We start from the raw sequence: 20,306 nt of genomic DNA on the forward strand, positions 1-20,306 counted from the left end.
CTATCCTCGGTACATACAAGTGCAGCAGCCGGGCTGTCGAGTGCTCCTGGCCGACGAGTGACGAGCCAGCGCGTCGGGTGTCTCCAACTCGACTTTCCCATTCCTCTTTCCTCTTTTTCTCTACACGTTTCGTTGTATGCCCACTATGACCTCGCCATACTCCTCTTACCCGCAAACGCCCCAGTCCAACCCTCATTCTCATACCCACTCGCCCAACCTGCTCAATCTCCCGTACCTCCAGCCGCAAACCAGCGGTTCCTCTTCCAGCCTCCTCGAAGCCGTCGTCGGCAGACCCCAGCCCCGTACCCCTCCGACGGCCTACGCGTCCCAGCTCGCTACTCAGGTAACGCCCGTCTCGGTTTCACGTCCCCCTCCCGCTGTGTACCCTCACCGGCAAGGCCCCGGCTCCGATGCCGGTGCTGGGCATGGATCAACGGAACCATCTACTTCGGCGTCTAGTGGCTCGCACGGCGAGAGCGATTGGGATATGGTCAGTAAAGCAAGTGGAGTAAATTGCGATGGGCAGAGTGAAGAAGCAGTCAAAGATCTTGAACAAAAAGTTGAAAAGCGGTAAGCCTCTTTCTTTTTCCTAGAGATTGGAGCGAGAGTTTGTAAAAAAAAGAATGCAAGTGCTGAAACGAGATTTAAACAGTCGGTCACAACTCCCTCGTCTCGAGTCCCAGCTTGCCGAGCTTGAAGCTCAGATCAAAGCAGCTGAAGAGCGTATCGCTCGTGCCCAGTCTGTTGGATCCAAGGAAAGCGTCGCCCAAGCTCAGACTGGGCAGCGGTAAATGCTCCCCAACCCTTTTTTTGTTGTCCGATTCCCCGCGGTAACCTTGCAGTGCAAGGAAAGATATGATTCCTGGCGACGATTTGATCGAATAACCAATGCGCAAACATAAGCCTCCCTTACTCCAGTTCATTTGTAGCATAAGCCTCTCTTTTGTTCACCTCTGCCACGAAATCATTCAAATGTTTGTTTCCTTTTACGATCTCTTTCCAGCCTTTTTTTACGCTTTTTACGTCGGCCAAGTCTGCAGTGTAGTGTATTGACTCGAAATAGTCTTGTCAAATCTCCGCTTCTCGGTCACGATGATATGAATGACATGGCATCGTCTCTGGTACCTGGGATGTTTACTGGCTAGTTGATACGTTTGTAAATGATCATTGGATAGGGTAAGATGCGAAATGCCAACCTTGCAACTCGCCTTGCCAAGATGTCCCATTTGCTCGATATCCTTTGTCAAGCTCGCCTCCTGAGTACACTTTCGGTCACTCGTGTGACAATCCTTTCAGCCTTTTTCCCAATCGATTGTCCACCACACCTTATTGTCCTCGTTGAGGGGGGGGGGGGTTTAAGATGAGATGTAAACCTCATTCGCTGCATTCACACCCCCCTAAACGTTTCTGCCTCGGTACGATTTATTCGGTTTCTAGCTAACGCTCCGGAAGCGGTCACGGCCTGTTCATCCATTCATATTTTTTATTTATTTATTCAACCATGCGTATCTACCACCCCCTCGTACCGCTCTTATTCGCCGTCCCTTCTTTAGGCAGTTTATTCGGCAGCGACTCGAGCTCTACCACCTCTGCCTCGTCCTCTTCTTCCACCACCTCCTCATCGGCGACATCTGACGAAGTTACCTTTCTCCAAACCCTCCAAGCTGCCGAGATCTCTTCCATGTCATGTCTCATCACCCTCGTCAACATGACCACCTCTTCCCTCGGTTCATGCCTCTCCCTCACCTCTCTCGCTAGCCTCATTTCCAACCCTTCTTCCTCCTCCGTCTCCTCCGCTGGGCAAGGTTTCTCCGACCAGCTCAACACTTACCTAGGGACAGTATGTTCCTCAACATGCAGTGAAAGTGATTTGCTAGATGGCAAGAGTCAGCTGGCAGCGGTTTGTGATACGAACAATACGTTGGTGAGCGTGTTGGATGCCGTGTTGGATAATTATTCGTCGAGTTATAGGACGTTGGCTTGTCAGGTTTACTAGTATGCCAGGCTCTCTCTCTCCTCTCCCACCCCCTATGTCTGCTACTGACGATCCTCTCTTAAAAAAAACATAAAAAAACAGCAACGGAACATCCGAACTCTGCCTCCCCAGCACACTCAACACATCCACCACCGCCAACTCTTACACCTTTTTCGACGCCCTCGTAGCCGGGTCGAGCAGTGATCTCGAAACGTACCAGGACTCGGTTTTCACCCAGGCGGAATGTACGGGGTGTATGTATGAAATGTTTAAAGCTGCGTAAGTTGTGCTGCTTCCCTTGCTCAAATGTGAATTGGTTTTTGACCCTGATCGCCAACAACCACCAACCAACCCTTTGGCTTACCCCCCCGGCGCCCCCGATCACACAGGCAATACACAATCCCCAGCATCCGCGGCCAATCCCTAACCGAAACATTCGCCAACCACCTGAAAAACGACTGCCCTTCTTCTTCAGGGGATAACTCGACAAGCTCGATTGATTGGAGTGATGTGGATGATCAGCAGATTCCGGATTCCTTGGAGGTTAGCCAGAGTACGCAGGTTACGACTAGTGCGGCGGTCGGAAGACAAGTCGAGGTTGGGATGGTGGGGGTGCTGGGGGTGGTGGGCATGGGGGCGATATGGATATTGTAGAGTATAGGCCAGGAGATGCATACACCTGTATCGCGAGAATAAATAAAACAGAGAAATGGAAAAAAGTTCCATCGTTAACAAATCCGCTTTGTGAAAAGAAAAACAAGGCGCGGTGAAAATTGATCCCGCTCGCATTGATCTTGCTGTGCTTTACCCGTCCAAGTCTCTCAGAACGTCTTTTCAATATCAAATCCCGACTCCATTTCCTATTCCCCGTCTTCCTTCCCCATCCAACTCGCCCAGACATGGCCCGTCTAGCTCTCCTGGCATCTGCGCTCCTCGCCACGGCGGCTTATGCGGCAAAATCAAATTGGGGCGAAGCCTGCGCGTGAGTCTTGTTAACCCCCTTACTCCCACCTCTTTCATGCGCGTGTCTCCTCTTCTTCACGCCTCAAGTCAAGTGACAAGTGACGTGACAAGGCCCCCCCAAACTAATGACTAATGTATCTTTTGCTTTCCATAGCCAAGCGAACACACATTTGAACCAGGACAATTATGAGCTCGTGACGGACTGCAACTCATTAACGTATTGCGCGGATAATGGGACATGTGCATGGAAGGGATGTAGAAAGGATACTGTAAGTTTGCATGTCTAGTATGCCCTCACAAGAGATGGGGGAGGAGCTGATGAGGGGTATGGAAAGTATCCTTTTGGATACAATGACTATTCTTTCGATCAACTGCCACCACTTTGTCCTACGGGAGAATTGTAGGTCGTCATGGTCACTCTCTTGTTTTGGTAAATGCTTGGATTGCTAAATATAGAAAATAGCTGCCCGGATGAAGGTGATCACTGTCTGAACCAAGTACCGGTAGGAAGCAGCTGTCAAAAGGACCGAGATAGTATGTTTTTAACTATTCGCTATTCGTGGGTTGCCATAATACTGATTTTGATTGGCTTTTTGTAAGACGAGTGTCAACCGCCTCCCAACTGGAAACAGCTCAATGGCTACCTTAATAGTAACGGCAGCATCTGTCTTGATTATACTTGCTAGTATGTTTTTTTTTCTTTCTATATGCTCCGTCATTCAAGATTCCCGTGTTAGGGCTAATGTCATTTTGAAGCTACGCCAATGTCACTGTCGGTCAGACTTGTGTCAACGACAATACCGTCTACACTGCATACAAAGACGATGGCTCTGCTTACGCCTTTATCGTTTCTCGAGACAAGTAAGTCCATTCGTTTTTCTGTTCTCTTTACATCGTACTCCTTCTAATTACATATAGCTGTGCGAATGGACATTATTGTGATGCTACTGAATTGGTCTGCTACAAATCCAAGGCTTTTGGAGCTACCTGTAGCGGTAACAAGGAGTAAGTCATCCCTGCTACTGACACCACGAGCTGCCCCGCTGATAATGTGAAAAAGATGCCTGTCGTATAACTGTGAGGATAATGGAAAGTGTGGAAAAGCCGCAAACGACGTCGTCCATCCCCCTGCTTGGCAATACGTCCTTGTCGGTTTGGGTATCGTCATCTGTAAATGCCAAATCCCATTGAGTCAAAGTGAACTATCACTAACTTTTTTTTTCTTTTCTTTTAGTGATTGTCGCCGTTATGACCGGTCTCTGGTTTATGCACCGTCGATGGAGAAACGAAAAGCAGGTCATGCTCGAGCAATACTACAATGAACAAATCGCCTATCGACAATCCATCATGTCCATGTCCCACGCCAAACAATCCCTCCTTTCACTCCCGCCAAACACCACCGCCGGTGCAGCTCGAGCTTCTCTCTACGGTGATACTGCCTGGACGTCGGGCACCGACTATCAATCTGTCCCTCTTCCTCCAAACCTTCGACGTGATAGCACATCGGGGTGGAGCCATGATTCAGATCGGGTGGGTCACGACAGTGAGGTTTTCTTGATGCAGAATGGGAGGTATGCGGATGCGCCTGAAGTGTCAAAGTATCGCTAAAAATGTTGCGGGAAGCTTTGAGGACGCTTTGCTTTTTCTTTCCCTTCTTTCTTTGACGAGCATATGACGATTGCGCGTATTCCTTTTTCCAGGAAACCGCAAAGTAATGGACATTTTCAAAGTATTCAATACCTTTTTCCGTAAATGGGAAACTTTCCATTTTACCGCTTTCACAGTCAATTTTTTAAACATTTTTCCAGACGTGTTGTTATCCCCACGATTATGAGTACATGAGCATGAACACTTGACATATTTGAATGATGAGTTTGTTGCATCTATTATGCTCAATTTAGGCAAATCTACTGCAAAACCGCCAACATATCTTCAACCCTCCTAAACTTTTCTCTTTCCTTCCCACTCCCCATCCGCTTGGCCCTCTCAACCTCAGCCTTATCAATCTTCGCCCATCCTTCCAAATCAACCACAATCTTTCCTTCCATGGCCGCGTTCTGGACTTTTTCGGGGATACCAGCATAAGGCCGAGAGTTGAGCATGCAAGCAGCGGGGGAAGATGTGGTGGGTGCGTATATATCGTCAAGGATAGTGGAAGCGAGAGCGTAGGCATCGTTCATAGTGGTGGCGATGACACCGACAGGACCGCGGGCGGCCCAGCCAGCAGCGTATACTCCAGGTACCTAGATTTCGGTCGTTCTCATCAGCATCCAGTCTCTCTTTTTTTTTTTTTCTTTTTTTTTTTCGGTAGTAGGGGTTCGGGGAAGGCGAGAAATGAGGCTTACGAAACCACCTTCTTCTGCGATCACACGCCCATTAAGATTGCTCACTCTACCCCGAGCAATGTCAAACGGTAGATCCCACTCATGTCCAGGTCCAGTAAGAGGCTCGGATCTGTACCCTACAGACTCGACCACCATGTCTGCTGGGGTCCTGATAGTCTCGCCTGTTGATTTTGCGACTATACTCGCTGGCTGGGACTCGGTTGCGGGTCTCGTTTCTAATTGGTTAAGATTCCATTCCACCTCGCCTACTTGACTTGCGTTCTCTGTAGAGGGGAGGAAAGATTTAGGACCCTTGAGGAAATCGAGCTCAAATATCTTTCTACCATCTTGTTGCTTCGTCTTGTCCATCAACTGTAATAACCTCTTCTTCATTCTCTCTCCGTTACCCTTTTCAATATTCTCCTTTGCGTATTCCATTAAAGCAGGGTCGATACCTGCGTACCCAACATCGGGGATAGAGAGCATTTCCCTAAACTCTTTCGTTGTGAAAGCTACTTGGCCTGGACCTCGCCTCCCCACCACCCGCACTTTCTCGACACTAGATTCCGAAAGAACGTCGAGTACCTCTTCAGACAAATCAGTCTCTGCCAAAGAAGATACAGGCTTGAGCAACATTCTCGCTACGTCCAATGCAACGTTCCCCTGCCCGACAACACTGACTTGCTTGACTTTTTCCAAGTTGACCGGTAAGTCAGCGTAAGCTGGATGGGAGTTGTACCAGCTTACGAGGGCCAAGGCTGGGTAAACACCTGTCAATGGGTCGCTGTTGGAGCTACTCCCCGGGACAGCATTGAGAGGATTTGAAAGTGAGGCACCGTAGGTCAGAATGAGGGTAGAATAATACGGCATGATGTCGCTAAATGACAAGCGGAGGGCATGAGGGTAAGTGTATGATGGTGCTTTTTCGGTTGGCGAAGGTGAAAAAGTCGAAGAAGGATGAGATGTAAAGAGGGTGTTTCCAAAATATTTGAATCTAGAATCATGGGCCAGCTCATCGAATTTGTGTTGGCAATTCTATCTCTTTCATTAGTACGACACTTCACTTCGATTTCGTTCAAAGCCTGAAGAGACATACCTTGACCTCTGGATGGTCTGGAGCGACACCATATCTTACCAGCCCATAAGGCGTCGGAAGCCTTTCATACATATGAACCTCAAGTTTTTGACCTTCTGGGGATGTAGGGGGAATCAAAGAGAGGATACGAGAGGCGGTATAGAAACCTGAGGGGCCAGCGCCAATAATTGCGAGTTTGAGAGGGGGACGGACGGGGGTGTAGAGCCGCCGTCTGGCATGGGCGGAGAGGGAAGACGATGGAAGCCTTAGACGCGCTGACCGAGGAATCATGTTAAAATTGGGAATAGATATGTATTGCCGATGCAACAGTTGTCAAAAAGTGGAGATTTGTAGCGAACGTCGACACCAAGAACGAAGAACATCTCCATCTCGACTCGTCCGCCTCCACCTCCACCGACCATTCAATGAGCATAATACTGATTACGTATTTAGACGGCAGGACCCTATTCTCGATGTGAGTCATGCCTAACGTCTGAACCTCCACCTCCACTCTCCGCGTGCCTCACATTACACCTACTTTCACGCGTTAATCAAGAGACGAACAGAGGTGTGAGTGTTCTCCTTCAGACACTCATCTATCCCGCCTAGGCTTTCTTCATACTACTTTACCTTCCTTTCCCGTACCCTCGCCCGTTCAGGGAGGTTTGTCAATAAAGTCCATTGTTTGGCAGCGGCTTGCAGAGATACGCAACACAATGGGAGATCCGGCGTTATCACAGCTGATCGATATGGGCATTCCGGTCGGAAGAGCAAGAGCTGCTCTGAAGAGGTCTAAGGGTGACGCCATGTCTGCTGCTGTAAGTCACGGTGGTCATTCACATGTCAATTCCGTACTTTTAGAACATTCTGAAATTCATCTTGTAGGAACGAGTATTTGCTGGAGAATTTGATGACATACCATCGGATGATGAAGGGGAAGATGGAACGGAAGGAAGCAGCTCCGTCCAAGTTGTCCGTATCTATCTCATATAAGCGCCAATAGCTGAAGCTTACTGCCTTAATTGTAGAAGGCGGATCCCGTGGTGATCGATAACAATGAAGACGATGCCATGGACGAGGACGAGATGGGACATGAGGACGAGGAAGATGATTATGACGATATGAACGATGGTAATTTTGACTATGATGGTTAGTAATTGATAACAAAGGGCTCCTCACAAGCTTCATCTGACAAATCAATACTTAGAGGATATGTCTGATGGCGAACAAATGGCGTCAGATCCTTACGCAGGAATATTCTTCTCAAAGAACCGCGTCGAGGAGATCATTGAACCGATTGAGACAGAAGAAACCATGACCATATCAATACCAGGAGGAAGCACGGTCGAGGTGAAGATCTTAGGTAGAGGAGAATGGATGAGCGGATGTCCTGAAGGAGGTGAACAGAGCTTCCTTTTCCAGCTCTATAATACATTGGAAGAAGGCGGAATGCCTTGCTCGGCTGGATGTGGACATTCATTTACCCGCAAGAAACAAGACTTTTTCTGTCTCTTCGTAAATTTCAATCATATTTCTTTAAATCCGCTCAAGCTGATGATCGACATAGCCGAAATTCCCGCAATACACCACATACCTCAACAGCATCATCCGCCCTAATTGCCCCCAATGTCACCAAATCACTTGTCTCGCATGTGGTGAGCGAGTCGACCGTCCTTCCGCTTTACACAGCCAACATTCCAAGGATAAAGCCCCAATGACTTCGGCTCCTAGCATTCCTTCCGAAACAACCCAGGAAGCACTCTTACACTGTCCAAATCTTCAAGGTGTCATCCTTGGTGTGGGTCTGCACATGATTGAAAAGACATTTTCTCAGGGAAGAGATCATAATTCATGCGCAGAGAAGAGCGGAAGGACACCGCCCTCAAAGAAGAGAAAGACTGATGATAACCCACCTTTCTTGAAGGGAAAAGGAGCTGTAAAAGGGACTGGCTATGCAGGAAATGTACAAGAAGATGTAAGCGAAAGATCCCTTCGTTTCAAGATCTCTTCGTTTCGATGGTTGCTTATTGTAATTGCAGAGGACGGGCCAGGTTGCAGCTGAAAAAGCCCAGAAAAAGGCGGACCAAAAAGTCGCCACCATTCTTCAACAAGTCCAGCATTTCCTTCCCAACCCTCATCGCGCTGGTGGGCCAGCAACATCCGACTATCTTGTCCACCCTACTGCCTTAGCGCATTTGAGAAGACGGAGTACATTTATGAATGATTTGCTGAGAAATGATAGTTTGTTCGATATGAGCCAACGGGGAGATATTTATCGGGCGTTGTTCGATTGGCTCGAGGTGAGTCTCATCTCATGACATGAATGTATTGGTACTGGGAAAAGGGAAACGGTCCTGACTAAAATAGATTGTTTCAAACAATGAATCCCTCGCTTCAATGCTTGGCATGCCGCAAATGCGTCCCGCCAAATCTGTCCCTTCACCTACCGTCTCCAACTCCCTCATCGTTACCTACGAAGGCGCTCCCTCCCCACGTGAACTTCTCGAGAATATCGTCCTCCAAGCCAAAGCCGCTTTAAAGGGCCTTGAAGGTATTCAACCAGCGCAAATTGAAGGAATAGCGTTGACCGAAGAGGAACTAAGAACAAATATAAAGGAAATGGAGAAGAAGGAGGCTGAAAGGATTGAAAAAGAGTCGCTAGACGAAAATAGCGTATTGAAGGCGTTCTGGTGAGTCTCTGTGTATTTGTAGATGCTGCCATGCCAGCCTTACTGAACAAAGCAGTTTGAGGATCATCAAGAGTGCAGAAATTATCGACAAGCGACTGGTTGAGACGAAGGGTAAAGCGTTTGTGCAGAGGATGAAAGAGCAACTGCCGCGAATAGACGAAAGTGGAGTTCAAATTGAGGAGAACCCTGTGGAAAATGGGACCGACGAAGAAATCATTAAGATTTGTACGCCCTCTCCTCTGCATTCACAATTCATACGGCGATGAGAAGCGCTAACAGCTAATAGATGAGGAATGGGCTACCAGGGCTAGGTTCCAATACGTTGATCTTCGGGCGGGAAGCGATATTACGGGTGCGCCGAGCTACAAGCATGCGTATAGTACTCTTATCGCTGGTATCGAGCTCAATGTACGTCTCAGCATGTTTTCGCCATTCTGTATATCTCTAACCTTGGTCACCGCAAAAATAGAACGCCCCAAAACGATCACTCGCAATTGCTAAAGAGTTGGCAATACTTACTACCAGTCTTCCTGTAGCGTGGCACTCGTCCGTCTTTCTGCGGGTAGACGAAGCCCGTGTAGATGTCCTCAAAGCTATGATCATAGGCCCAGAAGGGACACCATACGAGAACGGTTGTTTGCTTTTCGACATCTTCTTACCATTGGAGTACAATCAACGTTGTCCGCTCGTTAAGTATATGACGACTAATGGTGGGAAGTGGAGGTACAACCCCAATCTCTACGCCGACGGAGTGAGTCAAACCTCTAATCACTAAGGTTTGAGTGATAGAAGCTGATGCAAGAATGATTAGAAAGTATGCTTGAGTCTGTTGGGGACGTGGCAAGGGCCAGGGTGGATTGCGGGCCAGTCGACCTTGTTGCAAGTGTTGATCTCGATCCAGAGTCTTATTCTCTGCGAGGAACCTTATTTGAACGAGCCAGGTGAGTTCTTGATTTCTTGTTCGCTCATTACATTCCCTGATGATTGCTTAGGATGGGCAAATATGTCTGGGGTATGCATCTATGTTACAGATAGGACGCCTGAATACGAAGAGCTGACGAAAAATGCAGTCTGCACAAAGCAAAGCGTATAATGCCAATATCCGAAGGATGGTACTCGCTGACGCTATGGCCAACAACATCAAGAGCCCCCCGCACCCATGTAAGCCGCATAATCGCTGTCAAAGGTGATGGATGAAATGGCTAAAGCAGGATGACACTATAGTTGAGAACGAGATCAAGACCCATTTCCGGCTCAAAGCCAAGGCTATTCGCCAGCAGATCGAAAAGTACGTCCATGTTTAGTGAGACATATAACATAATGCTTATATCGCGTATCACAGGTGGAGAGAAATGGACGATAGTAAAGAAGTGGAAGCCGACTATTGGGGTGGAGCTCATACGTCCGCGGCCTCTGCGCTTTCCAATCGATCATTCGAGGCTGCCGCAAAGGAAGTCTTACGACTGCTGGATGAATTGGAGGGGAAAGTGCAGCCTGTTCCAAAGGCCGAAGAGGAGGCTAGGATTAAGTCCCCGAAGGAGGAAAAGAAGAAGTCCTCTTCTGTGATATGGAACAAGATGATTGGTGGTAGCAAAAAGAAGTCGAAGAAAGATGTTTAATATTGTATAGAATCTTCGGCTTTTCAATATGTAACGTTGTTTGTATCTCTGTATGCTCATGTAACATTTGTTTTCTGGTACACTATCATGAATCAGTTTATGGAAATGGAAAGAGTCTTATTTACACATGCGTCATCTAGTGGCCGTGCTTAGAAAGTACTCAGCTCTAATGATAATAATGGAGAAAGTTGCAAGTGCATGCAGTGTCTCCATTCATAATATTGAAAGGCACGTTAGGCGCGCCAGGAGGAAAAAGTCAAGCCTGATAAAATCAGCCTTTAAATGTTTGTTTCTTGGCGCGCCTGTTTTGATCCCGCAGGAATGTGGTTGTCTGTTAGTTTACGCCAGGTCGATTCCCAGGATACACCAGAGCACCTCTCAACTTTCATCCATCTCTCGAACCCCTTTTTCCTGCGTCCACACTGTCTCTCTTGGATTCTAGAAGGACACCCAAGAGAGAGTTTTTCTTCTCCCAATTTTTCGCCACTTCGAATCATCATGCAATCTCCCTTGAAGGGCACCGGCAGGCCCGGTATCATCACCAGCTTCGACGAGACCAGGGCCATTAAGAGAAGGCGAGGAAGGAATGTAGATGTTATTGGGACGTGAGTATCTTATCGCTGTAACTGGATGCACGGTTGAATGCTGATATGGGATGTAAGCATGCCAACACCGCGCTCTCATCAACTTCCTACTCCCGAGACTGTGCGCCGGCCGTCAAAGTCAGAAGTTTCTCAAGATGAGCCAACCCTGTCGTCTCAACTACCCACGCCCCAGACTCAGCGTCACCGCCGACATGCGTCACCAAAAAGCGGTGATGCATTTCCCGCTTCACCATCGGGTCAAACAACATTTTACCTCGCCGCCAATCACCCAACATCTCGCGCGGAAATCTCACGTCGTCGGCCAGGGTTGATGTTCGCTCAACAAATGGGCCTGATTTCATCAAGCATCTCGAGAGGTGTAGGTGTAGGTATGGGCGGACATACGATAGGGCAACAAAAGGTGGACTTGGTCCAGGCGACCAGCCATGAGGACAACCCGTTTCTCGTGTCAAAGGCGGATGAACAAACAATGGATGTACCAGTTGGATTGGCTTCTCCCGGTGCCATAACGACCCATCGACCAGGAGACCTGAGTTCGGATACCGAAGATGATGCCGAACCCCTTTGCTCCTTTACCCTCTTAAAACAATCTCCCGCTCGCACCCAACCTTCATCATCTATCCAACCCTCTCCTGTTTATCCTGCCAGCGGTCTCCTTTCTCCACCACCTACCAAACCCGCACCTCGTATAGCAGATCCCAACTCTAAAACTGTTCTCACCCGTGCAGAGCATGCCGCCAAAATAGCCTCCCGTCGCAAAGCGGAAGAACGTCGCCAAATGCTTGATGTCGAGCACAACCCCTTCCTCATTAAACCAGGTGAACCGTCAACCCGTCGTGCGGGACCTATCGTCGATGAAGACCAGCCCACCGTGACGTACCTCTTCAGAGGTGCTAAACGCGTGTTTGCCAACCCACTCTGGAATTCAAAGATGCCTTTCCCAAGAGCGGAGTTACCTCCTGAGGACGATGATTTCGAGCCTCATCCTCTGCCCAAACCAAAGCTCCTCTGGCCAGAAGGTCCATCTCCCTCCAAAAGAATTAATCTCGAAAAGGTGACCCGATCCAGCACTCCCTCGCCCTCTCGCATTGCTGGTCTTTCGCCGGAGTCATCACCCGTCGCAACACCTACCATTCTTCGTCGCTTTGGTGGTACTTCTCTTTCAACAGATAGCCCCAATCCTCTAGGTGTAGGGCAGGGCGCATTTACGGACGATGAGAATGACTTGAATCATCAGGATGCGGAGGGAGAGTCTGATTTTGAGCCTGAAGAGGAGCAGGAAGAATTGCCTGTGCGGAGAGGATTATTGTTTGGAGGTACAGGGATGAAGCGGGATAGACCATCGTCCCCGGGAGGAACTAGGACGGTGAAAAAGCTGAAGGGGGCTGAGAGACTGTGATTTCGTCATAGCAAGTTTTCGTGGGAAGAGCTGGGGGAACTATGAAGGAACAGTGTTTTGTTCATTACAAGCGTATTCATATTTATTGCTATATTTTAGCTGTACATAGGCATTTAATCATAGCTTGCAGTGATCTTGATGAATGCGAGTTCGTGCACTTTGCTATATATGCCTGGATTATTGTTTTGATTGGCGATTGGTGATGATGGCGTTATTATGGATAACCCATATCATATCGCATATCACCGAGGGAATCTGAAAACTAGACCGTAGTGATGATTCATCGTTCAAGAGTTTCTTTCTTGTATTTCACTCATACTCCATCGACCACTTTCTTATCTCTTAAAAGCACCTGAACAGTTCGGTATAGGAAGATCATGCCAATTACAGAAACCACCTACCCTCCTTCCCCATCCACCATCGATTCCTCTGGCTCTCCGACATTCCTTATTTTCTATTCTGATGCTCAAGATGGGCGTATGTGGTGTTCTGTACGTACGACGCTACCATCCTTGTGCTACTATATATGCACAGGCAATCGGCTTGGAAATCTTACTCCTGTGTTTCTATATTATAGCACTGTAGAGATGTGGAAGGGGTCGTCAAATCAGCCTTTCAAGGTGGATCAAAACCTCGTTCGTAGTTTTTCAGGAGTGATATGCCTGCGAACTTCAAGTGCTTCGTTATTTTGCTGACTGTGTGTCGATCACGTAGGAGGAATCATAACATACATCGGAAACTACACTCAGTACGCAAATTATCAAGGTCGTAGTCGTGCGAACAGGTCGTCGGCATACTGACCTCCCTTATGGTTGATTCCGAAATAGATGGAAAACACCATCACATCCCGCTCGATCAGCATATGGTGTAAAGAGTGTTCCGACCATCATCAAGCTCGAGAACGTGGGTTATCCTTGCGCCATAGGTCAATAAATACGAAGTTAATAATCGTGTAATTAGGGTAAAGAGACGGGAAGGGCTACCAAGATGGAGATTCTTAACTCAAGCAAGTTTGAGGAGTTCTTGGGGGTATAAAGCTTAGATGAAGCACCTGCCGGGGTACAAGTGAAAGCAGGTCAAAATATGTATGTCCTTAAGCTACTAACGGACAAAACGCTTCATCACCACACCAGGGCCACTCAATATGGAACATCATTATCGTCGTCATCTCACTACTCACTATCACAATCTCCGGATAGCATTTACCTGATACTCTGCCTTTTTCACTTTGCATATTTCCCCTCGTAGATTTATTCGGTAAGCGAGCCAACTGACCTCAGTACAACGGGTCAATATCCGCTTTACTCCACGTACATCTGTTGTCAATAGTGTGAGTAGTTAAGATTTTGATTGTGGGCCTCAAATCATGCACAATTGAATGAAGGTTTATATTTTGGGTTTTACATGTTTTATATAAAATAGATAGCGAAAAGAAGGATCACGGCTAAAGTGCTATACTACCACTAAATCTCACAACTCAGTTTCCAAATTAGAAAGAAAGACATCGCGGTAAAAGTTAAAAGCGCAAAAATAAATCATTTCCAACCCCCTCGCCTCTCGCAAAAATTACGAAAAGGTATGCGAAGAGGAATCACAATAGACCGCTACGGTCAACCCTCCTTTCTCGGGCTATCGGAGATCGCCCCTTGAGCGCAAAAAGGCTCATATAATGAAGGTCGGTGACGCTGCTGGCCATGACGAAGACTTGCGTTAACAGTTGAACGAAAAACAAACTGAAGGGCCATTTTCAATTACGCAGCAGCGGCCGCAGGAGCTGGGGAAGTAGCAGAGGAAGGAGAAGTACCCCTCATCTCATAATCAAACTGGGCGAAACGACCACCAAATCCTCGTCGGCCGTGATGGTCATGGTGTCGACCAAAGTGGTTAGGGTGGGGAAGGAAAGGAGCGCGTGGACCTTGCTCATTGGACATAAACTCGGGAGGGGGAGGGGGACCGCAGTGATGTCGACCGTGCATGGGCATGTGCTTGGGTCCGCCTTCACCTCGACCGAAAAAAGCATCGGGGCCCATGCCGCTCATAGGACCGAAAGAGCAGCCGTGCATGCCGCGTAGACCGCCCTTACCACGAAAGCCTCGAGGACAATGACGACCGCCCATGTCCATGCCCATGCCCATGCCCTTGCCCATGCCCTTGCCCTTGCCCTTGCCCTTGCCCATGCCCTTGCCCATGCCCTTGCCCATGCCCATTTCGAACTCCGGAACAAAAGGAGGAGGGGGAGGAGGGTGCTCGCCGTCAAAGCCCATACCAGGAATAGCTCGCATATCCATACCCATGGGACCCATATAACGGCCCTTGCCGTGGCCCATACCCTTCATACCCCTGTGTTGGGCCTTACCGCGGCCTCGACCACCAAACGCAAGGCCGCCGCGCATACCGGCGTAATACTCAGCGTACTTCTTTTCACCTTCGGAGATGGTGGCAGCAGAGTAAGTCTCAGAGTCGGAGACAGAGGGGGAAGCGGAATCGGACTCGGAAGTGGTGGCCTGCTTCTCGGCAGGCTTCTGAGCAGCAACCTCGTCGTCAAAGGCATATTTGTGGTGTCGGCGATCATGGCGGCCACGTGGACCGAAAAAATCCTTCATGTACTTTTTGTGGCTATCGAGACCGGACTCGGCTTTAACCTCCTCAAAAGAAGGAGGGGAGTAAGCACGATGGTGTCGATGCTTGTGACCAGTGCCATTAATACGCTTGGCAAACTTACCACCATGCTTGCCATGCTTATGGTGCTTGCCAAAGCCGCAACCAAAGGCAAACTCAGGAGGGAAAGGCCCGTCAAAAGTCAAGCCGGGAGGACCGCGATGGAATATGGCGGGATGAGGAGGCATAGACCCGTCAAAATGGAAGGGCATAAAGCCAGGAGAAGGACCCATGAAGTCACGAGGGCGGTAGAAGTGCCCATGGTGGTGATCGAAGCCACGGTGGCGAGGACGGGCCTGGTCGTCATTGTTATCGAGCTCAGGAGAGCCAATTCGGAGATTCATAGCACCTTCAACTATGAGTGGCAAAAAGTTAGTGATGATTTCAAAGTAGATGGCAAGGAAAAAAGGAAACGTACTGATGGTGTCGGGAGTATCATCTTTGTTTGACCTCCTGGCCTCGGAAACCAAGGTCTCAGTCTCGGTAACGGGAGTAGGAGTAGCAGATTTCTCAGTGACCATCTGAGTGACGATTTCGAAGCCGTCGATGTCATCAGACGTAATCTTCTCATTGGTGTTATTGTTGGTGGCGGGGAGCTGCATTGTAGTTCTGGTTATTGAGGGATAGTGAATAGCGAATGATAGAAGGGATGTCAGAATTGACTTTGTGAATGGGAATTGATCCAGAAATGGACAGTTTATAAACCTTTTGCTCGAACAAGAAGCTTAAGTCCCGCAGTCGAAGAGATTGCACATGTCTGCAATGCAAAGGAACCGGAGTAACTTTTGCCACCCACTTCCGTAGCAGCCTGGGTCATCACTCAGGCCCTTCCTGCCGCTCGCCGTCCCTTATGTCTCTTTTTCTGTTCTTCATATCCAGATCGACTGCGAGCGGCTCATTTTGCGCATGAATTGAATGACGGAAGCAGAGGAAATGAGTGTGAGAAGTGGAGAAATTACGCGTCTGCGCGCGCAGCAACACACAGCAACATGTTGCCGATCACCGAGGTTAGTCACCAAGACTCAGAGGAACCCGAAAGTCCAACCAGCGAGCCTGAAATTAAAAGGCTTTGGGTGACTGACTGAAAGGCTCACCATCTCCGCACCTAAAAAAGCGGGCAATTTATCTAACAAGATGTGGCAATTAAATACTTACGCTGATTGGTAGAAAAAAGTGGCCGCCGCGGACGGAGACGGAATTGCCCATGCCCCCATTAGAACCGCATCGGCATCCGGTTATGGTGGAGCCGGCGCCCTGTTAATCTTTTTTGGTGATTGGCGACGCGAGATGTTTTTAAGTCGACCAGTGTTCATCTTCATATATAAGACAAATCAAGAGCCCCACGTTTGCCCCTCATTCTGCTTTCGTTTCCTCCGCTTTGTATACACTCCCCTCTCATACTAGAGCTTAGAATTAAAATAATGATCAGAACAGCCCTTCCCACCACCCGTGCCCTTGCCCGCTCAAGAGTCCTCCACCGAGCTGCTGCTCTTGCCCGACCTGGTGCCATCACTGCCTCTCGGTATATCAACACCGAACCCGTCAAGGGCTCTCCTTCAGACCTCAAATCCGTCCCTTCCCAAGGCACTCATGGCCGATCTCGTATTACTCCCAGCGAAAAGTCGAAGGTCTGGCCCGATGCAAAGACTGCTATCAGAGACATTAAGAACGGTCAAACTATCTTGTCCGCTGGTTTTGGACTCTGTGGTACTGCCGAAACTATCATAAAGGCTATGAGGGAGAGTGACTTGAAGGACTTGACTGTCGTCTCCAACAACGCTGGTAACGCCGGTACCTACGGTCTCTGTGAGTTTACAGCTTTCAAGACTTTTTTTTCTTGGCGCCAATAGAAACGCGGCGTTAGAGCTCGTTTGCGCCGCGCTCTGAATGACGTCGAATGATAGAAGGCTAATGACGCATCTCCCAACGACAGCTCCCCTTATCACCTCTAAACAGATCAAGAAAATGATCTTGTCTTATCTCGGTACCAACAAGGGCCTCCAAGATGCCTACCTTTCCGGTGAAATCGAAATTGAGCTCTGTCCCCAGGGTACCATTGCCGAGAGACTCCGAGCTGCTGGTGCAGGTATGCCCGGTTTCTTCACCAGGACTGGTGCTGGTACAGATGTCGAAACTGGCGGTATCCCTCAAAAGTGGTCCAAGCCTGATGCCGATGGCAAGCAGACTATCGCTATCCCTGGTGTGAAGAAAGACACTCAGGTGTTTGACGGCAAAAAGTTCCTCTTCGAGCCTGCCATTCACGGTGATGTCGCTGTTTTCCGAGCTTGGAAGGTTGACAAGGCCGGTAACTGTGTCTTCAGGTGTGTCTCCTCTCTTAGTGAAAATGTCAATAATAAGCTGATGGTCGTAGGTACACTACCCGAACTTTTGGTCCTCTTGTTGCCCGAGCTGCCAAGCTCTCCATCGTCGAGGCGGAGAACATTGTCGAGATCGGCGAGCTCGACCCTATGGAGATCGACCTCCCCGGTATTTTTGTCGACCGAGTTGTCCCTGCCACCGAGGACAAGCAAATCGAAATCTTCACCACCCGAGAGGAGAACGAGAATGTCTCTCCCTCTTCTGGCGAAGAGACTTCTGTAAATAAGAGCGTTGGTCAGGCTCAGCGTGAGAAGATCGCTCAACGAGCGGGCAAGGAGCTTTATGATGGTGCCTACGTCAACTTGGGCGTTGGTATCCCCGTCTTGGCGGCTAACTACTTGCCTGATGGTATGAAAGTCTGGGTCCAGAGTGAGAACGGTATCTTGGGTATGGGCCCTTACCCAACCAAAGAGGAGGTGGACGCGTATGTTTAATTTCCTTCTTTTTTTTCACAGAATCCATCCTGACCTTGTCACACCAGCGACATCATCAACGCCGGTAAAGAAACCGTAACCCTCGTTCCTGGTGCTTCCGTATTCGATTCCTCCGAGTCCTTCGGTATGATCCGAGGTGGTCACGTCGACGTATCCATCCTCGGTGCCATGGAAGTTTCTGCCAACGGTGATCTCGCCAATTACATGATTCCCGGCAAGCTCGTCAAGGGTATGGGCGGCGCCATGGACCTAGTCTCCAATCCTGACGAGACCAAGATCGTTGTTGTCACCACACATACCGACAAACACGGTCGACCCAAGATTGTCGAGTCCTGCAAACTCCCCTTGACTGGTGTGTCTGTCGTTAGCAGGATTATTACCGACCTCGCTGTCTTCGACGTTGACAGGACCGGCCAGAACGGTGGCGGCCTCGAGTTGATTGAGATTGCTGAGGGCGTTAGTCTCGAGGAAGTCCAGGAGAAGACTGGCGCTACCTTCAAGGTTAGGGAGCCTCTCGGCAGGTTCTAGGGGGTGTGTGAAGATTGCGTTTGATTATCGTAAGAAGTTTATGACCTAAAGGATATAAAAGTGTACATATGGTAGTAATAGACATGTAGAGGACTCGATATAGACTGTAGACTTTGCATGTTTGGACGTTTCTTTCTTGATGCATTGCATTTCTTATCTGATTGAATTGCGCGACTTATCCGAGTCTTAGCTTTATGGATCTACATCGCCTGATTCTTTGTACACGTACATTTAGCCATGAACAAAAGCCCTAAACATTAAGCATTGAGGGAAGCATCCTTCGCTGCTCCTTTTCCCTTTATACCACCCTTCGCTTCTCTTTTCTTTCTCAACATCTCCATCCTTTGCTTCAATGCCATGACTCTCGAATCCGCGTCTTCTCTATATCCCAAACTCCATCAGCAAGATTCAACCGACTTATAGAGAACCGAAGACGTACTGTGCCCTCTCTTCCTCCTCTAATCTCGCCATGATATCCTCTCTCTCTTCTCTTTGCAATCTCTCCTTTCTCTCAGCTTCACTCTCTTCAGGTTCTTCCTTCTGTTCTTCCTGCTGCTCTTCACCCGCCTGTACAATCCTTACTGGCGCAGCTTCGTAACTCGCCTGGCCGGGTATGATGTCTTGTTTATACGTCGTCTTTCGCTTCGCGGCACGATTAGCTTGCGCTTGCGATATGGCTGTAGGTGGTGCGGCAGGTGCTGATGGGTCTGGTGCTGAGGAATCTTCGGCGAGTGAAGCTAAAAAGTCGTCGAGTTCTGCATCCCCCGTCCTGGCTGCTATTGCTGGTCCAGGTGCTGTTGAAGGGGAAGGGGGAGCTTCAGATTGTGGTTCAGGTGCAGGACGGTTCTTCGCCGAGAAGAAACCCGCTGGTAAACCCGATGGTCCATCGTTCCCATCATATGGACCTTCTCCGCTATGCGGCTGTGGTTGTTGGGTGACTTTGGGACGTTTAGAAGATGACCCGGCTATGACTTCACTTTCGGGGCGGGGACGTTTTGCTCGTTCGATTTTTTCTCTCTCTGCCTTTTCACGTGCGACGGAAGTGCGATGTTGTTTTGTGAGAAGATGGGCATCCCATTGTTTCACTGAAGAAATAAGGCTTGGTATCGAGTGTCATAGAGAGCAAGTAGGCGTACCTGGGACAGCACAAATGGAGCAACGAAGTACACCAGACACATTGTAGGTGGCATAAGGATGATTTATTTTTGCTTCGGCTTTCTTTGCTCGCAGGAGGGATTTTGCGTCCATTTTTAGGTGAATCGGGAAGGGGTTAGCGCATCAAGATAACGTTGTCGAACGAAGTAGAACTGGCAAACGACTTATATCCTTCTAATACGGCGCGGAAGCAAAAGGCACCATAAGTGGGATTATAGTGTCCAGATCGTAGTGCGTTCGTGTTTGGCTCACCCAGCACAAATCACGATTGATTGTTTGTTTGCAGTAGTATGGCTCCCCTAGGTATGAGTTGCAAGCTGCTCGCTGTCTCCGCTATGCCTTGTCGGCCCCTTGCATTATTTCCGCTATGTCTGAGACCCAACGGCCAGAACCAAACCATGCATGCCTGAGGCGGATACCATTATACGGCCGAAAAATTAGGTCAGTCAAAAGTGGAGGCCAGCAACAAGCAAATAAATCACGCCCAGACACGGACGGACGA

At 48.8% G+C, this 20,306-nt stretch overlaps 10 protein-coding genes across 10 annotated transcripts; 7 read left to right on the forward strand and 3 right to left on the reverse strand.

The window, feature by feature from the left end:
• Positions 1-120: 120 nt before the first annotated feature.
• CNL05790 (hypothetical protein) lies at positions 121-1,133 on the forward strand. The gene is made up of 2 exons (XM_568112.2): positions 121-570; positions 653-1,133. The coding sequence occupies exons 1-2, from the start codon at positions 137-139 to the stop codon at positions 789-791; spliced, it is 573 nt and encodes a 190-aa protein (XP_568112.1). The 5' UTR covers positions 121-136; the 3' UTR covers positions 792-1,133.
• Positions 1,134-1,265: 132 nt separating this feature from the next.
• Positions 1,266-2,629, forward strand: CNL05800 (hypothetical protein; the record flags this gene model as incomplete). The annotated part of the gene is made up of 3 exons (XM_024658205.1): positions 1,266-1,995; positions 2,078-2,254; positions 2,365-2,629. The coding sequence occupies exons 1-3, from the start codon at positions 1,502-1,504 to the stop codon at positions 2,627-2,629; spliced, it is 936 nt and encodes a 311-aa protein (XP_024513874.1). The 5' UTR covers positions 1,266-1,501.
• A 184-nt stretch (positions 2,630-2,813) lies between these two features.
• On the forward strand, positions 2,814-4,800 carry CNL05810 (expressed protein). The gene is made up of 9 exons (XM_568114.2): positions 2,814-2,957; positions 3,093-3,207; positions 3,274-3,338; positions 3,402-3,472; positions 3,539-3,623; positions 3,695-3,799; positions 3,857-3,943; positions 3,999-4,108; positions 4,173-4,800. The coding sequence occupies exons 1-9, from the start codon at positions 2,875-2,877 to the stop codon at positions 4,544-4,546; spliced, it is 1,095 nt and encodes a 364-aa protein (XP_568114.1). The 5' UTR covers positions 2,814-2,874; the 3' UTR covers positions 4,547-4,800.
• Positions 4,801-4,807: 7 nt separating this feature from the next.
• Positions 4,808-6,683, reverse strand: CNL05820 (NADPH-adrenodoxin reductase, putative). The gene is made up of 3 exons (XM_568115.2): positions 6,359-6,683; positions 5,284-6,297; positions 4,808-5,181 (listed from the first exon to the last, which is right to left on the reverse strand). The coding sequence occupies exons 1-3, from the start codon at positions 6,626-6,628 to the stop codon at positions 4,846-4,848; spliced, it is 1,620 nt and encodes a 539-aa protein (XP_568115.1). The 5' UTR covers positions 6,629-6,683; the 3' UTR covers positions 4,808-4,845.
• A 248-nt stretch (positions 6,684-6,931) lies between these two features.
• On the forward strand, positions 6,932-10,723 carry CNL05830 (conserved hypothetical protein). The gene is made up of 15 exons (XM_024658206.1): positions 6,932-7,155; positions 7,223-7,309; positions 7,366-7,486; positions 7,545-7,852; positions 7,905-8,312; positions 8,377-8,637; positions 8,705-9,027; positions 9,083-9,252; positions 9,314-9,435; positions 9,497-9,778; positions 9,839-9,968; positions 10,020-10,039; positions 10,098-10,188; positions 10,252-10,315; positions 10,370-10,723. The coding sequence occupies exons 1-15, from the start codon at positions 7,054-7,056 to the stop codon at positions 10,644-10,646; spliced, it is 2,766 nt and encodes a 921-aa protein (XP_024513875.1). The 5' UTR covers positions 6,932-7,053; the 3' UTR covers positions 10,647-10,723.
• A 299-nt stretch (positions 10,724-11,022) lies between these two features.
• Positions 11,023-12,811, forward strand: CNL05840 (hypothetical protein). Its single transcript, XM_568117.2, has 2 exons — positions 11,023-11,251; positions 11,309-12,811. The coding sequence occupies exons 1-2, from the start codon at positions 11,145-11,147 to the stop codon at positions 12,648-12,650; spliced, it is 1,449 nt and encodes a 482-aa protein (XP_568117.1). The 5' UTR covers positions 11,023-11,144; the 3' UTR covers positions 12,651-12,811.
• A 124-nt stretch (positions 12,812-12,935) lies between these two features.
• Positions 12,936-14,031, forward strand: CNL05845 (hypothetical protein). Its single transcript, XM_024658842.1, has 5 exons — positions 12,936-13,141; positions 13,228-13,285; positions 13,365-13,398; positions 13,478-13,553; positions 13,611-14,031. The coding sequence occupies exons 1-5, from the start codon at positions 13,028-13,030 to the stop codon at positions 13,683-13,685; spliced, it is 357 nt and encodes a 118-aa protein (XP_024514672.1). The 5' UTR covers positions 12,936-13,027; the 3' UTR covers positions 13,686-14,031.
• Positions 14,032-16,205, reverse strand: CNL05850 (hypothetical protein). The gene is made up of 2 exons (XM_568118.1): positions 15,727-16,205; positions 14,032-15,663 (listed from the first exon to the last, which is right to left on the reverse strand). Exons 1-2 carry the CDS (start codon positions 15,908-15,910, stop codon positions 14,402-14,404), a joined length of 1,446 nt encoding a protein of 481 aa, XP_568118.1. The 5' UTR covers positions 15,911-16,205; the 3' UTR covers positions 14,032-14,401.
• A 419-nt stretch (positions 16,206-16,624) lies between these two features.
• CNL05860 (Succinyl-CoA:3-ketoacid-coenzyme A transferase, putative) lies at positions 16,625-18,808 on the forward strand. Its single transcript, XM_568119.2, has 4 exons — positions 16,625-17,114; positions 17,242-17,629; positions 17,680-18,111; positions 18,169-18,808. The coding sequence occupies exons 1-4, from the start codon at positions 16,730-16,732 to the stop codon at positions 18,647-18,649; spliced, it is 1,686 nt and encodes a 561-aa protein (XP_568119.1). The 5' UTR covers positions 16,625-16,729; the 3' UTR covers positions 18,650-18,808.
• On the reverse strand, positions 18,655-19,957 carry CNL05865 (hypothetical protein). Its single transcript, XM_024658843.1, has 4 exons — positions 19,786-19,957; positions 19,089-19,734; positions 18,879-19,030; positions 18,655-18,823 (listed from the first exon to the last, which is right to left on the reverse strand). Exons 1-3 carry the CDS (start codon positions 19,895-19,897, stop codon positions 18,907-18,909), a joined length of 882 nt encoding a protein of 293 aa, XP_024514673.1. The 5' UTR covers positions 19,898-19,957; the 3' UTR covers positions 18,655-18,823; positions 18,879-18,906.
• Between the last annotated feature and the right edge of the window lie 349 nt (positions 19,958-20,306).

Source organism: Cryptococcus neoformans (genome assembly GCF_000091045.1).
Source record: "Cryptococcus neoformans var. neoformans JEC21 chromosome 12 sequence".
Taxonomy (NCBI): domain Eukaryota; kingdom Fungi; phylum Basidiomycota; class Tremellomycetes; order Tremellales; family Cryptococcaceae; genus Cryptococcus; species Cryptococcus deneoformans.

What these genes read in the sequence shown, in the direction of transcription:
- CNL05790 (XM_568112.2), top strand. Translation starts at nt 137, where the DNA reads ATGCCCACTATGACCTCGCCATACTCCTCTTACCCGCAAACGCCCCAG. An exon ending in GAACAAAAAGTTGAAAAGCG is followed by an intron (nt 571 to 652) that starts GTAAGCCTCTTT and finishes AGATTTAAACAG; the next exon opens with TCGGTCACAACTCCCTCGTC.
- CNL05865 (XM_024658843.1), bottom strand. Translation starts at nt 19,897, where the DNA reads ATGGACGCAAAATCCCTCCTGCGAGCAAAGAAAGCCGAAGCAAAAATA. An exon ending in CTCCATTTGTGCTGTCCCAG is followed by an intron (nt 19,735 to 19,785) that starts GTACGCCTACTT and finishes TTATTTCTTCAG; the next exon opens with TGAAACAATGGGATGCCCAT. An exon ending in GAGGAGGAAGAGAGGGCACA is followed by an intron (nt 19,031 to 19,088) that starts GTACGTCTTCGG and finishes TTTGGGATATAG; the next exon opens with AGAAGACGCGGATTCGAGAG.
- CNL05860 (XM_568119.2), top strand. Translation starts at nt 16,730, where the DNA reads ATGATCAGAACAGCCCTTCCCACCACCCGTGCCCTTGCCCGCTCAAGA. An exon ending in CGCCGGTACCTACGGTCTCT is followed by an intron (nt 17,115 to 17,241) that starts GTGAGTTTACAG and finishes TCCCAACGACAG; the next exon opens with CTCCCCTTATCACCTCTAAA. An exon ending in GCCGGTAACTGTGTCTTCAG is followed by an intron (nt 17,630 to 17,679) that starts GTGTGTCTCCTC and finishes TGATGGTCGTAG; the next exon opens with GTACACTACCCGAACTTTTG.
- CNL05845 (XM_024658842.1), top strand. Translation starts at nt 13,028, where the DNA reads ATGCCAATTACAGAAACCACCTACCCTCCTTCCCCATCCACCATCGAT. An exon ending in ATGGGCGTATGTGGTGTTCT is followed by an intron (nt 13,142 to 13,227) that starts GTACGTACGACG and finishes TCTATATTATAG; the next exon opens with CACTGTAGAGATGTGGAAGG. An exon ending in TACATCGGAAACTACACTCA is followed by an intron (nt 13,399 to 13,477) that starts GTACGCAAATTA and finishes ATTCCGAAATAG; the next exon opens with ATGGAAAACACCATCACATC.
- CNL05840 (XM_568117.2), top strand. Translation starts at nt 11,145, where the DNA reads ATGCAATCTCCCTTGAAGGGCACCGGCAGGCCCGGTATCATCACCAGC. An exon ending in AATGTAGATGTTATTGGGAC is followed by an intron (nt 11,252 to 11,308) that starts GTGAGTATCTTA and finishes ATGGGATGTAAG; the next exon opens with CATGCCAACACCGCGCTCTC.
- CNL05810 (XM_568114.2), top strand. Translation starts at nt 2,875, where the DNA reads ATGGCCCGTCTAGCTCTCCTGGCATCTGCGCTCCTCGCCACGGCGGCT. An exon ending in CTGTCAAAAGGACCGAGATA is followed by an intron (nt 3,473 to 3,538) that starts GTATGTTTTTAA and finishes GCTTTTTGTAAG; the next exon opens with ACGAGTGTCAACCGCCTCCC. An exon ending in TTTATCGTTTCTCGAGACAA is followed by an intron (nt 3,800 to 3,856) that starts GTAAGTCCATTC and finishes AATTACATATAG; the next exon opens with CTGTGCGAATGGACATTATT.
- CNL05830 (XM_024658206.1), top strand. Translation starts at nt 7,054, where the DNA reads ATGGGAGATCCGGCGTTATCACAGCTGATCGATATGGGCATTCCGGTC. An exon ending in GAAGCAGCTCCGTCCAAGTT is followed by an intron (nt 7,310 to 7,365) that starts GTCCGTATCTAT and finishes CCTTAATTGTAG; the next exon opens with AAGGCGGATCCCGTGGTGAT. An exon ending in CGTTGTTCGATTGGCTCGAG is followed by an intron (nt 8,638 to 8,704) that starts GTGAGTCTCATC and finishes TGACTAAAATAG; the next exon opens with ATTGTTTCAAACAATGAATC.
- CNL05850 (XM_568118.1), bottom strand. Translation starts at nt 15,910, where the DNA reads ATGCAGCTCCCCGCCACCAACAATAACACCAATGAGAAGATTACGTCT. An exon ending in TGATACTCCCGACACCATCA is followed by an intron (nt 15,664 to 15,726) that starts GTACGTTTCCTT and finishes TGCCACTCATAG; the next exon opens with TTGAAGGTGCTATGAATCTC.
- CNL05820 (XM_568115.2), bottom strand. Translation starts at nt 6,628, where the DNA reads ATGATTCCTCGGTCAGCGCGTCTAAGGCTTCCATCGTCTTCCCTCTCC. An exon ending in CAGACCATCCAGAGGTCAAG is followed by an intron (nt 6,298 to 6,358) that starts GTATGTCTCTTC and finishes TGAAAGAGATAG; the next exon opens with AATTGCCAACACAAATTCGA. An exon ending in TCGCAGAAGAAGGTGGTTTC is followed by an intron (nt 5,182 to 5,283) that starts GTAAGCCTCATT and finishes ACCGAAATCTAG; the next exon opens with GTACCTGGAGTATACGCTGC.